Raw genomic sequence first — 14,381 nt, 5'->3', positions numbered from 1 at the left:
GGTGTCACAAGGACAAACACAATTTTGTCTGAAACTATAAGCTTAGTTTACACAGAGCATCTCATGCAGTAATGCAGCTGATTGCATATTCATCTCCACTTGTGTAATAAATCGAGCATTTGCATAACACTTTGCTGTTCAAGTGTCGTGCAAAACTCAACATTGCAGAAAGCACATTGGAAGAGCATTTCCATAGCTTTTAAGTCTGCGCTTGAGGTTTTTCAAACAGTATCATGCATTTAACAGGATAATAGTATTTTTACTTTTCAGAATTAACCTATTAAGCATTACAAAAAGGAGAGACACTCATTACCTTCTTCCCTTTAGAAAGATTACATGACACAGACATTATAATCTATAGGTCTTTATTTATTTTTGCAGATAACATATATTGCAATCATGCTTTTTCATATAACACCATCTAAAGACATTTATTATATTTTTTACATAGAATATTTTACATTAGGCCCATGAAACAGCTAGAAATATACAAAACAATATTCTCTGACTAAACATTTCTATTACTTTATTATTATTATCATTATTAATATTATCATCTTTATTATTACTCTTATGTTATTGTAATTATCATTTTACAGTTGAGAGAGATATGTGCTTTAGTTTCTGAGATAATAATATTATTGCAGAAAACAGCAAATAATATCACTTTTTTTTGTTCAACATTTAGACAAACGAAAGAAAAACTCAGGTTGTACGGACATTCACGGATACATGTATTTCACAGTCCTGTTTACAACATCATTCAAGAGAGAAAACTGCAGTATGGTAACTTTATACAAAACTCACGGAACCCTTTGTCATTGCACATTTTAAATTTCACATATCTTTGAGAAAACAAAACATAGATAAAAGGAAATTACTGGGACTGATTCCTGTCGCATGTAGCTGCCACAGAAGCACAATTTATTGATCCTCCTTCATAGTAATACAGTAATATCTGCGGTCTTTCACTAAAGTCAGCTTCTACATATATGTTTCTATATTGCCGATCAAGCTTGATATGTAATAATAGGTTTTTTTCACCCTATGAAAAGGAGTAGTTTCAGTGGTGTTGGCCTACAGTACAAAGCCGTTTGCTATGTGCTGTTGTAGTAACAGTGCTTTTGCCAGCTTTGTCCTATGAATGAGCAAATATTTCTCTCCTATTCTGAGATTTTAAATATGCACTCGCCACATGATAGAAACACACTATGGCCTCTACTAAAACGACTGAGTGAAGGCCATCACAGTTCATTTACACTGAAAGAAATTATGATAGTTGAGTAGCACACAGAAAGAGGCAACAATTTGGATCAGCATGCAATAGTGCCCAAGTACATTATATATTATACTGGTTTATGTGTTCATGTTTTGTTGCCGCTTTTGTTTCAGTGTATAATAGTAGTATCTGAGAGAATTTGGTCACGTCCACCTTTGTTCCTGAGGAGGGGGTTACTAAATAGATATACAGGTAAACCGTTGGAGTCACAATAGTGGTATCAATCATAGAAATCCATCATCTAATCTCCAATCCAGCAGCCAAAGCAGCTTATTTATTCTCATAGTTTAAAATATAGATCTGAGTTAGCATTGGCTTATTGCAACAACACTTTCCTACTTAAAGAGTTTGTCAGGAGAAGAAACATCAATTTTTTTCCAAATGAACCCAGCCAAAAATATTGTAAGCACAATGCAAATGTAAGATTTTACATCTTGTTCATAAGAAGTGGCAGTTTACACACCACAATTGTGCTTTTAATCAGATGCTGTATTTGCTACTGTACTGAAATGGATTTACTGTATAGTCAGTGGGTCAGATGTCTGCACCAATCTTACAAACGTAGTTTGATTTTGGTCCTTTTCACTCTCACATATAGAAAACGACCTACAAATGATTCTACAAAAAGATTCAGACAACATACAAAGTTATTGTTCTTTAGAAAACAAAGAAACAATTATAACAGTCTCTTGCTATGTATCCTATGTAAATTATTTTTGCTGCTGTCAAACGTTTCAATCGAGCCTAAAAAAAAAGAAAGTTGGACGCTTCAAAACTCCATACTGTACTTGTGCTTTTCAAAGGTAGCCCCATTCATGGGTGGTAAACATTTCAGGCAAACTGCAGGATCCTGCAAGGGGGTGATAGTCTGGCTAAATTATATTTTACACATACAAGCAGATTTGGCCTTACCTCTTGCACATTCCCATATTGTCTTTGTCATATGTTGTTCAATACTCAATTTTCACTTTACAAACTTTCAAATTGCATTTTTTTCACCTACTACACTGCATTCATTTTTAATGTATTTGTAATGTACAAGCAAAATGCATTCAACCAATATTTTCTTTTTACAGTAATTGTAGTTTAGTAGATTTATTAATATCTTCAAAGTAGCACAATACTATTGAATCAACGCGGGCCTCCAAATTTAAATTATATATTCAATATACAGTAATTTCCTAAGTCACATTTCCTTTTTCTAGAAAGACTAACTTTTTTTGCATAATGAAATTCATAATATCACAACAATTTTGCTGAGTAGTTTGTTTTTCCTCATATGTTTTATAACTCTGTATTATACAAATAAACAAACAGAAAAACCCCTAAAAATAACTTTAATCAGGTTGGTCTCACGTGTCCCCAGGAGGTAGGTGAATAAAAGCAGACATGGAAGTCTGGTGGTCGTTCCCAACCTTGATTATGTTTTTTCTGCGTATCGCCAGTCTGGCCGCCGAGATAAAGCCAGGCAGAGGTTTCTAGATGTAGGCTTCCTCGTTGGCAGGGGTCTGATTCTGGTTTTCTGTCTGCTGGTCCGGGCCATTTTCCTGAGCTTTCACCAGCTTCAAAGGCGTGAACATCATCCGCAGGCGCTGAAAAAAGCACAGATATCACACAGCTGAAAGATGTACTGATCGTGTCAAGATAACAATGAGACACTGTCATACCCCATTAGTAGGAACCAAACAGCTGCGAAGTTTGTGATCAAACCGAGAAGCTGTAGCAAAACACACCAGCTACGCAGCTGTGAGCTTGATGGATGCACCGCCTCTGGCTCTGAGTGTAAACTTTCTACAAGATACTCTCAGTAAAGATTTATCATACTGTTTCCTTTATGTGATAAGTGGTTTTATAATAATAACAATAATATAAATTATAATAATACATCAGACTTATTTAACTCTTTTCATACTGTATGATTTAAAACAAGTAAGGAGTAAAATCTTCAATACATACAGAATAAGATAGAAATAAAACAATATAATGGAGTAGAGTAGACAATAACGGCTTTTTGAGGTAGGATTGATAATAAGTTTCACACAGAGTGAGCGAGGACCAAAAAGGTCCTGTAAATCAGTTACATTAACTAATACAGCCTGAGGTGTTGCTTAAAAAGGACACTAAAAACCAATTTTCTTGACACTATTAATTCATAAATGGGCGAAACTTACCAAGCCCACAAAACGTAAATAAACTGTCCTTTAATTGGTAACTGTTTAAATTGTTCTGAATTATGGGTAATGTTGGACCCGAGATTCTGCAGCACAGAAATCATTTATATGCTGTATTTGTGAGCTTCCGCCTGAGTGCAGAGCACTAATCATCTGGCTGATTGCTACAATTAGACAATCAGCCATCAGCTGGTACTGCAGGATGTGACACCTGCACATCGCCTCTGACAGACTCTAGTGCACTGCTGCAATTATGGCCCATTTATTCTGTCAGCACTGGCTATGAAGCTATATCTGTCACTATAGGGACCATATAGAGGTTCAGTGATTGTTCAGCGCATTGTGCATCAATGCAAATCAAAAGGCTCTTAATGCAAATGGGTGCCGGAAAAGGTATTATGTGCCATTGATTAGGATAATCAGATCAATACAAATTCAGCGTACCATTCTGCTGCATACAAATAATAAGTAATTTACTGAGAACTCAGTGCCTGGTGTAGCAAAAAGGCATCTGCAACCATTCTTAACAGACCTAATTAGAAACTCTATTTTCCTAATTCTTTTATCACTGTTCTACTCTTCATGGCAATTTATCACGTCTTTACCCAGCATGCCGTGTTGCTCATTACAGTGCGGGTTATAATGCACACAGCAAAATCACATTGTGCTAAGCTGAGCATTTTAACATTCAGTCTTTTTGCTGTTAAATGATATTCAAGGTACTACTGTCAATGCCAGCCATTATGTAAATGTTGTATAAATGAGGATGATATAAATGGATCAGTATATTGTGGTAAACTCTACACAGTGATTTTAAATGTTCATTCAAGCTTCCCTCATGGTTGAAACTGACTTCAGAGCATAATGACATTAGGTTATCCTCACAAAGTATCAGCACACTTTTACAAAATGCAGTATTGCATTGCACGCAGTATGCAATAATGTATTGGAGCCATAAAATCATGCATACCAAGTAATCCACTTGAAACTCTTAACACTGAGCCTGCCTCGCTGCCGACTGGAGGTTCAAAACAGCTAATGTGTGAGAGGCGTGTGCAGTGTTGGATACACCTCCTGGATATCCATCTAGAATATTTGCCTGCACTAAACCAAACTCTCAATATGTACATGTAAATATACAGTATATATATATATTAAAACGTCCTGTGTATGTTTGTATTTAGATGCAGAAATGTGTACTATTTGTTAGAACTCTACTTGCTTTGTAGTATTTAAATCCTCTGGACAAATACAGCAAACTTGACTAATTCCACATTAATCTTACCTCTTTGTATGTGCCTTTGATTGTCAGGAACATGTAGACCATGTAGCCAGGGATGAGGAGCATGGAGGAGAGGGCCATGCACCACCCAACCCCCTGGCCCCAGGCCGGGAACACGTAGTCACCCAGGGTGAGGGGAACCATCTGCACTGCACTGAACAGGAAGACTCCCTAAGACAAGAGGTAAAAAGAAAGATCTCAGGACCCATCATCATCATCATCATCTTTTAACATTTCACAAATTGAGGCCAAATTCATGGTTATAAACATGAAGACAGCAATGTACAGCTTTAGTCGAGACCTCATAAGCTTTAATATTGTCCTTGATGGGGTGTGTATCCACTGTTGGCGCTTTAAACGTTGTGCATGTTAACCACTGATAACACTTACAGCCACAATGAGCGGAGTGAAAACGACCCAGCAGAGCTTCCACCACATACAGGGCTTGTAGCCAATCATTTCCTCAATATTGTCATAGAAGTTGTTCACACCTGGAACCACAGATAAAGCAAAGTTTTAGTTATTGTGTTGTGTGAATTGAAGGTCTCAGTTCGATAGAAAATGAGATTACTGAGACATAGTTGTGGCTTACCATAAAACCAGGAAATGGAGATGCACTCAAAGAAGACCAGGAAGAGCAGGCACATTCCACTAGCTGAGTAGTAATCAAATAGCTTGAACACGTACAGTCCACCCTTTAAAAGGAGAAAACAAGAGAAGATGAAGATAAATGAAGGTGGAGGGGTAAACGTTGAAGAAGCAATTATAGTACTGGATGTGCAGAAAAGTACTAAATCGCCCAAGTGGAATAACACCAAGGGCGAGAGCCTCGACGGCTGTGGCTGGTGAGCATTAGTGACATTTCATTGGTGAGAACAAACTTGGATACTTCCTTGTGGAAAGTGTTTTTTTGTTATTGTGCAGAACAGGCAGGATCTTTGTACCTCGATTAGGCGTCTCCTTTAATAATTCCATATCAGTCCTCCATCTCTTTTGGCTATCAGATGGTTATCGAGACCAGCTCAAGGGACCTGTTCATATTCTCTGTGAACCTTGATACATTTTAAAGTGCCCATAGCAGCGATAAGGGAAACTGCCTCCTTTGACGGGGCTGTACATGTGGCATGATGGATATCCATTTTGGCAGTAATAAAGGGTCTTTGAGTCTCATTGACAGATGTGACCTTGGCCTGCAGGGGTTATGTCATTTTTGTCTCACAAGTCGCTGACTTTTGGTTTCATAACTTTCATTTTTTGTTTGATTTTATTTGCTTAGTAAATATCATTGAATGCTAATGTGCATCCCGGCAAATGCTGGGAAACCGAGAGTGAATGAAGTGCAGAACATGGATTATTCTCAGAGGAGCATCAATGTGTTCAGCAATATATCAATTTGAAATTGTGGGCTTATGGTGGCTCTTGCCGAAAGGTCCAGTGGTCAAAGCATTAGGAATCATCCTCTATGGACCATGTACACATTTTATGGAAATACACCCATACAAATTCCATGTCATGGAGCAAAGTGTCCATGTGGCCGCTGAAACATTACATAATTAATGTAGGAGCACCATTGATAAATCTCTTTTAAAGGTGTTTGACATCTTCCTCTGGAAGAAAGTGTTGGACAGATGGACAAATGGACATGCAAACAAACTGACCATGTCACTGTCTTCTTGTCCACCAGACAACAGGTTAATAAGTGATATGAAGTAATTACTGTGAACCTTTGTTTTATGTTTTATGTGTTTACACATGTTGCACAAAAACAGGAAACACTTGGAACTTCATTCTCAAAGTGTCCGGGTCTCCTAAAAATTACCCATACTACACTTGGCGAGTTAAGAGTATTGCAGGTTACTCGGTCAGCACTAGTTTTTTGTTGGATTCTCTGAGAAATGCAGACTAAATAAAGGTAAAGTCTTTACCTGTGTGATGTTGGAAAGTCCGATGATGTAAGAAATAAGGCAGACGACTGCGATGAAGATTTCTCTGCGTTTTCGGAGAGCGTGGGGGAACTCGTCAACCAGTGCAGTGATGAAGCCCTCCACGGTGCAGAACTGGACACATTGGGTAAGCATTACAACTGTGTTACTTAATTTGTCACTGCATTGCTTGGTTGAAGCTGGACTATCAGCACTTTGCTATACAAATATGCAGAAAAAACACAAATGAGACCAATTATGTTGGAGTATCTATACCTGGCTGTCGATTCCCAGCATCAGCAACATGGAGAAAAAGAGTATGGCCCAGAGAGGAGAAATGGGCAGCTGGGTCACAGCCTCAGGGTATGCCAAAAATGCCAGGCCAGGTCCTGAGAATAGAGAAACGTTATAGAGATGGTGTTCAAAAATGTAAAAAAAGATAATATAATGTTGGGTTCCTTTTTCAATAACTTCGTTATCCACCATTTTTAATATGGATACTTACAATTAATTGACTGTATTACTAAAACCAAAATGTCCTTGAAAGTGTGAAACAGAGTGTAAATGATGAACTTGAGTATTCACAAAGGACAGAGATTTTGCAAAATCACTGAGCAATTTTCCTTTCTCATAAACCCAGACATCTGAAGTGTCATATAGTGAGAAGATAAAACCCTCCATTTTTGACTGAAAAAAATTATTTCAAGCAATTTCAAGGGCTAATTCTGCACAATAGCAAGTATCTCTTGCCTGTACCCATTGTCGCTATCGAATTTAAACATTGATTGCAATTACCTGAGGCTGCCACATCAGCGATGGGTCTGTTTGTTACATTGGACATGAATCCCACGATGGAGAAGATGACTAAGCCAGCGAACATGCTGGTGAAGGAGTTGACGCAGCAGACAATGATAGAATCTCTGTAGGGGAGAGACAAAGCACAAGGCAGCCATTGTCACGCCTATATCAATTCCTTATCAACCCGTCACACATTGTCGAGAGGCATGGGGGGAAGGGACCGTGGAGATCCATTTTGCATCCTGCAGTTACAGAGCAGCTGAGTACATTTAGATTGACCCGTTCTATAAAATGGCAGTGAGCTCCAGCACAATTTAAACAGTTGGAAGCATAGACATTACGTTTTTTGGCTGCAAACGGTTATCTGACTTGACAGACCTAATGTCTGTGTCTATGAGTGTCAAACAGAGCGTATAGCCAAAATAATGAAACGATAAATACAGCTGGAGGCTCAAACCGTCCCAAATTAGAAGGTGCAGCTGACACAGTGTTGCCAGGAAACCATATATAATCCCAGAAAGACACATCTGCACAGTCTCCTTAAAAAAAAAAATGTGTCTGTGACTGACGTGATACAGGTATTTAAATGATGTGGTATGTGAACCTGCAATGAAATATAATAATCACGTACCTATACACGTTGTTTTTGAAGGGATTGTAACTGCCAAGAGCGATCAGAGAGCCTAATCCCAGCCCATAGGAAAAGAAGATCTGAGTGGCAGCATCCAGCCACACCTGACACAAAAAGATAAGCAAAATTAGGTCAAAATAAGCAGTTGTAGACACATAACTGGTGCCAAGTTGATGTTAAATATAGATTTTGTTTTTAAAAATGGACAGATTTCCCTTGGTTTTATGGATAATATTAACTTGTTTCTCATTTCCAACTAATTGAACTGGCTGGGTTGTTCAAGCTATGGGCACAAAGGCTTTTAATCTCTTGTAAACCTTTGGTGGAACTGCAGGAACTGGGAGCGATACTTGTTCTGAGAAATGTCAACACCTAAGTGCTGTTTTCTTACACTTGGTCCATCTGATTTTATCCACTCTGATCTCGTTGCAGCCCATCTTGACTCACTCAACTCTGCAAGCCTTTGCCTTGTCTAATCATGTCCCTCCACATCTCTCTTTTAGCTTAATCTCCTTTTCATCTAGAGCTTTAATGAGGTGGCCTAGTCATTTCTACACAATCATTAAAAGATAAACCAGGACATCATCAAAAAATCAATATCTATCATAATGGGGTTTTGTTCTGGACATAAATGCATCAATCTAAATACCACTGGCTGTCTTTAGCCCTATCTTCTATACTCTACATTAAGCCTGCATCAGCATGATAAATACAAATATACATTGCTTTCACAGGACATTCACATTGTATGTTTCTCTAGACTGGAAATGTAGTTATCAATGCAATTAACAGTGATTGTTATAGATATGATCTTTTAGTATTAATATGCAATCACTGAGAACCTGTCGGGATAAGATTGTACTCTGTATTCACCAAGGACGTATTACAAGGAGAAATCATTACTATAATGTTATACTATATCTCAAAAAGTACACACATCTTTGCTAAACATAAAAAACATTTTTTACAGAAGAGCATACCTCAGACTCCTTCAGTTTTTCAAAGTTTGGTGTGATATAGAAGAGGATCCCATCAATTGCGCCAGGTAGAGTGATGCCGCGGCAAAACAGGATGAACAGCATGAAGTAAGGGTATGTGGCTGAGAAGTACACCACCTGTAGGACACACAGTTATTGTTAGAAAACATAATAATGTCTATCAAAGCCAACACTTACTTGTTAGACCACACAGCTATTATTTCACTTGGGATAGTTGTCCTGTAGGCAACAAAACTGTTGAAGACGGGAAAACGACAAAGTTGTTCAACTCATCATGAAGAGTGTTACTGTACTGTGGCACCATCCCCACTGCACAGTGCAGCACAGTGACCTAGTCAGCCATTCCCCGGAGGCGAGATGACCCCACAATGCTTGGGTTCAGCACAGTCTCTCTGCACTGTTTCCCTCCTTATCTGAACTCGTTTTCCACTGTGCTCTCAAAGTCAACTCAGTTCAGATCATTTATGTGAAAATCCACCGCATAAGAAATGAAGTCGCAAGATTATGTAATTGAAACTGCTATGTATACACATAGCTACCATATGTTAAAAAAAACATTGATGTAAAGAAGTGAAAAATTCAAATCATAAATGTTATGTTTTATAATGTTCTTGTTCTGAGGGAAGATAATGGCTTTGTAGCAGTCTAGTGGAGGTACTTGTAGTACTTAAAGTGCTGTGGGTTAAAGGGAAATTGCATGTGAAATTGTATATTTGTCAATTTAACTTACATTGTTATTTATCCTGAAGTAGTTTGAAGAAGTTGTGATCCCTACATTTTAACAATCGACCAACATATCATTGTGACAATTTTTGCATAAATGTGATGCAGGTTCAATTTGAGATGGGAATGAATATTTGGTTGTCTCTGTCCTTGTCTTTTCCCTTTACATACTTTTCCTGTCCAGCCGACCCCCTTCCAGATGCAGAAATAGACGAGGACCCATGCAATGGCAAGCGTGATAGCCAGCGGGATCCTGATCTCCCCAGGTTTCTCCAGGCCATCAGTCATCTGGTGCATGTTACGTCTGCAGGGAAGGGTTAAAGTGGTCTTACTACAACGCACAAATGCATGCTTGATCTCATACATGCAGCACGCGTGGATGCACACACAAATATGGACACACGTGTCTGGATCCTCGCAAAAAGCCCTCTTCCTGTCTTTCTTACCCCACCCCTAAAGCTTTTTTAAGGCCTCTCCGTCAAGGGAAGTCTTGCATGCATGCACATCTACATGCAGTTGTTGCTCTTTTAAACATTTTTTTACTAGGGTTGGTTTGAGGCCCTTTCTTTAAGCGCAAAATGTTCTTTCTATTACAAAAACATCTGGAAAGATGAATAATAAAAGGATTTAGGGAACCATTGGATTCTCAGATCCAAAAGACCCTATAAATCTCTGACCCTGATCTTCATGCACATAAGGGGCCATGACCTTTCTTTGTCGCCTGAATCTTTTCACAATAGAGCCGTGTCCTTGTGATCTAAACAGATTCTAATGTTCAGCTTACTCCCAGAACTCCACCACAGAGCTGGTAAGGTTTTTGGTGTCTGCGATGCTGTAGTTGTTGTAGCAGCGCTCTGTGTTCCAGGCATTTCCACAAGACTGCCATGGCAGCTCCTGAAATTTAAAGGAAAAAAAGGGAGAAAAATCTCACAGACAGCTCTTTTTACTTTCACTACTCTCCCACTGCCGGGTCCCATTCTCTCTGGCTGTCGGGCAGCCAAGACCATGATACTCATTGAGATTTCATGCTTTTCTTAGAAGAGTGAATGCTTCATCGCCAAATGCATTTATCAATACCTTGTGTAAGGGCTAATTATGTGGGAAAGGAAGTAATAAATGTCATACTCTCTTAGGGGCTGTTCACCCTTGTATAAGAGGTGCTGGCATAAAGAACTTGCCACATACCTAAAATGGTTACTATGTAAAAAATATAACCTGCGCATAAATGGAAGAAGAAAAACAAGAAAACATGTATGGACACTTTTGTGAAATATTTCTCAGTAGGAATCAAGGTAACTACATTTAACCTACATTTTCAAGGTAATTTTCAAGTCATATCCTCAGGTTTTTTTAACAAGGGACCAGCATGAATATAAATTGCAAATACTCACGGTAGTGAAGGAGTTGTACAGATAGTAAATTGCCCAGGAAATTATTACAATGTAATAGATATTCAACCAGAAGGACAAGACTGCAGCAGCCATACCCACACCTAAAACAATGGAGAGTACAGGCATGACATATTTGTGTTGGCATAAAACTAGGATAATAATGAATATGTAACGTTTTTATTTTGAATTTGACATAAATTAGCCAGTGAACATAAAAATAATAGATATGTATTATTTAAAGGGTATTTTACCTTTGAACACGGGGGCCAGCTTCCACACTCCAAGCCCTCCAATAGAAGTGTATTGACCAAGAGCCGTCTCCAGAAAGAACAGGGGCATGCCGGCAAATATGAGGGTCAAAAAGTAAGGAATCAAGAAGGCCCCTGAATGAGAAGTGGGAGGTAAAGGTGTGTCAATGAAGGTGATCAACTATTAACATTCAACATGCTCCAGATTATATATTTTCTAAAAGGTGTAAAACTGCGCTGCAGATAATCGCGAGGTTTCTCTTGTGCGCAATTACGCACGGTTTAGATGGACAGAAATACACTTGCTTTATTTTAATCAAAGACCTCCGGTAGCAAAATCACAGGTTTTGTTGTTGAGACATTTTAACTCCTTTTGAATTATGGATGAATGGACAATTGCCAAGAATTCCTGATTACCTCCTCCGTTTTTTCCACATAAATAAGGAAATCTCCAGACATTTCCGAGTCCGATTGCGTATCCCACACATGAGAGAAGAAAGTCAAATCTCCCTCCCCACGTTTCTCTCTCAGGTAACTCCTTTTGCGTCTTCTGCACTTTCACCACCAAGGTTTTGGGTTTGTCGTTTGGCGTTGTGGTGGGCGCGTCATTCGCCATCTCTGTTAAGACGTGTCCGTCCGTGGCTTTGGTCCCGTTGGTGGCCATGGTCACTGCGAGTGTTGGATAGTCCTCACCAGTGGAGAGGAGGGGGTTTCCGAACCTGTCCAGGCAACAGCAGCTTCTCCGTCCTGTAGCCTACACCCAGCTCCAGATACGAGCCGAGCGGAGACGAAAAATCGGGCTAAAGAGAGTGATGAGCAGCAGTTTAGCAGCGGTCCAGCGACCCTGAAAAATAAATTAAGTATGCATAAATACAAAATAATTACTGAAAAAATAAGATGTGTTTTTCTTGATGTACACGTTATTCTGCCAAGTTGTTTGGTACATCAACATCTTATAAACATGATATCAAGTCTAATGAAGGTGGAATTACTTTTCCCATTCGCTGAGCAATGACTGGTTTTGTGGAAGGAAACATATATTTGAAAATAAACGCGTGACACATTATCAAGGGGAGAATTGTGCTGCCAAACAAGTTTTACATTAGTAAAATATCATTCAAAACAATTGTAATGTATGTATCCATTGTAATTGCATGACATTTCTTCAGGGGTAAAGAAAATAAAATGTGCCCCACGAACCGTGAACCCCACGGGATCAAATAAAGACTTCTCATGCAATAAAGTCACTTTTAATTGCCTGGAGTGAATGCATGTTAGCAGAAATTTAGAGCCTGCTCTTGTTCTTGGGTCATTATGCTTCCAATTCAATGGCCCACTTCTAAAGCTCCGGTACAAGAGCAGAGCAATTAAACACATTTAGGAGTCAGGCTCGACGATAATGTCTAATGAATCACCTGGAGAGGCTAACAACTCACTGGAGCTTTTCAATAGACATTTCATTCATATATCTGCAGGACAGGGTTAAAATATGTTATACTTATTTATTTACTTATTTATCAGCAATGCAAAAGACATTGCTACCGTTTTAACACAACATGATTTAAACACGTTTGTGAATCAAATAAATATGCTATTAGTCCGAATTTTTTTAACTTAAAAAGATAATTAAACGAATGAAACATAAACGCGCACTCCATTTCCTGCGTGCGTAATTGTAAACAGCCTTATCAGGCAACAAGGAATCCACATTTTTTGATGATTTATTCGCAAAATAAGCTATGTATATGAAATATCACACGTAACACTTCACTTCAAAGAGACGCACCCCCTTGAGACAAATGGGGATTAAGTGAACAAACAAATATGTGCGCATTCTTTTCCTAACCAGATTACACATTTTAATTTGACATATTTTGAACATTGTCTAGCAGGATATAAGTATCAAAAACGGTAATGACCCTCATGAGACGAGTCTGTTGCGTCGCCATTAAGTGAAATGCGGTCGCACATCGTTGGACATTGCCAGATTTGTCGCATCTGCATATGTCAAATTCAACAATGGTCTCTGTTTGTAATAAGTATGTAAACAAACGCAAATGCATAGGTGATTTTAATAAGATGCATTATGTGTGACAGAATACTTACAATAAAATGACTTAATTTTCCAGATTCCAGGGAAAATCCAAATTTCAGAAAAAGTTACTTCCTTGCACTTTTACCGAATAAAACCCAGGTGAAAACTTTGCATCCGACGACAGAGAGCAAAAATATGATCCTGAGAGGTGAAGATGGTGAACGAATGCGTCTTTGAGAGCGAGGTGCTGTCCTGAAAGAAGTGGTGCTGAAAGAGAGGAGGGGAGAGAAGACGGGGAAAGGAGCTGCCGCCGTCTGAGTTGAAGCGAGCAGGGACGTAACATGGAGCGCAGGATCCTCACTGTCATCTACATAGCGTCAATGTCACCTCAAAGTCGACCCTCCCCAACTCCAACATTTCCACCACTGAGATGGCAGCGGGTTTGAGAAAGGAGCATCCTCTTGTCTCAAGGTTTTATATCCTTACTCCTGAAGCTTTTTTTTCTTTTTTACATCAGCAAGTTCTCTCTTTCTTTCACTCTCTCTCCCCCTCTCTCTCTCTCATTCATCCTTTCTGCCTCACTCAGGGGCCAGTTGATACATAATAACCAAACATAATAACATGATAAATAGATTAGAAATTAAAGAAGTTGTCACAAATAACACTTAAGGGACACTTGTTCACTGTTTTCATTTTTCTAAACTTCCATTCATCCAACTTTTGCAGCCACTCCAAAGTAACACATAAGAAGATGCCAATGGCTGCTCTTGCTCCTGGCAAAACATGATAAGAGGGCCCCAGCCAATAAAGGGAGTCAGGGTGTGTGAGATAAATTGAAAACTCTGCTTATAATCTTCTTATAGCCAGCTGTCTTCCAAAATGAAATACCCTTGTGGAACATCC

At 38.9% G+C, this 14,381-nt stretch overlaps 1 protein-coding gene across 1 annotated transcript; it reads right to left on the bottom strand.

Moving 5' to 3' along the window:
- Positions 1-348: 348 nt before the first annotated feature.
- On the bottom strand, positions 349-13,939 carry slc6a1b (solute carrier family 6 member 1b). The gene is made up of 15 exons (XM_034219165.1): positions 13,550-13,939; positions 11,861-12,287; positions 11,447-11,578; positions 11,196-11,296; positions 10,589-10,698; positions 9,976-10,108; positions 9,064-9,198; positions 8,084-8,187; positions 7,450-7,574; positions 6,931-7,043; positions 6,658-6,789; positions 5,325-5,427; positions 5,123-5,223; positions 4,736-4,903; positions 349-2,871 (listed from the first exon to the last, which is right to left on the bottom strand). The coding sequence occupies exons 2-15, from the start codon at positions 12,105-12,107 to the stop codon at positions 2,758-2,760; spliced, it is 1,818 nt and encodes a 605-aa protein (XP_034075056.1). The 5' UTR covers positions 12,108-12,287; positions 13,550-13,939; the 3' UTR covers positions 349-2,757.
- Positions 13,940-14,381: the final 442 nt, after the last annotated feature.

This window comes from Gymnodraco acuticeps, unplaced genomic scaffold (genome assembly GCF_902827175.1).
Source record: "Gymnodraco acuticeps unplaced genomic scaffold, fGymAcu1.1, whole genome shotgun sequence".
NCBI classification, from domain to species: Eukaryota; Metazoa; Chordata; class Actinopteri; order Perciformes; family Bathydraconidae; genus Gymnodraco; species Gymnodraco acuticeps.
This window is presented reverse-complemented; position numbering and strand designations above follow the sequence as displayed.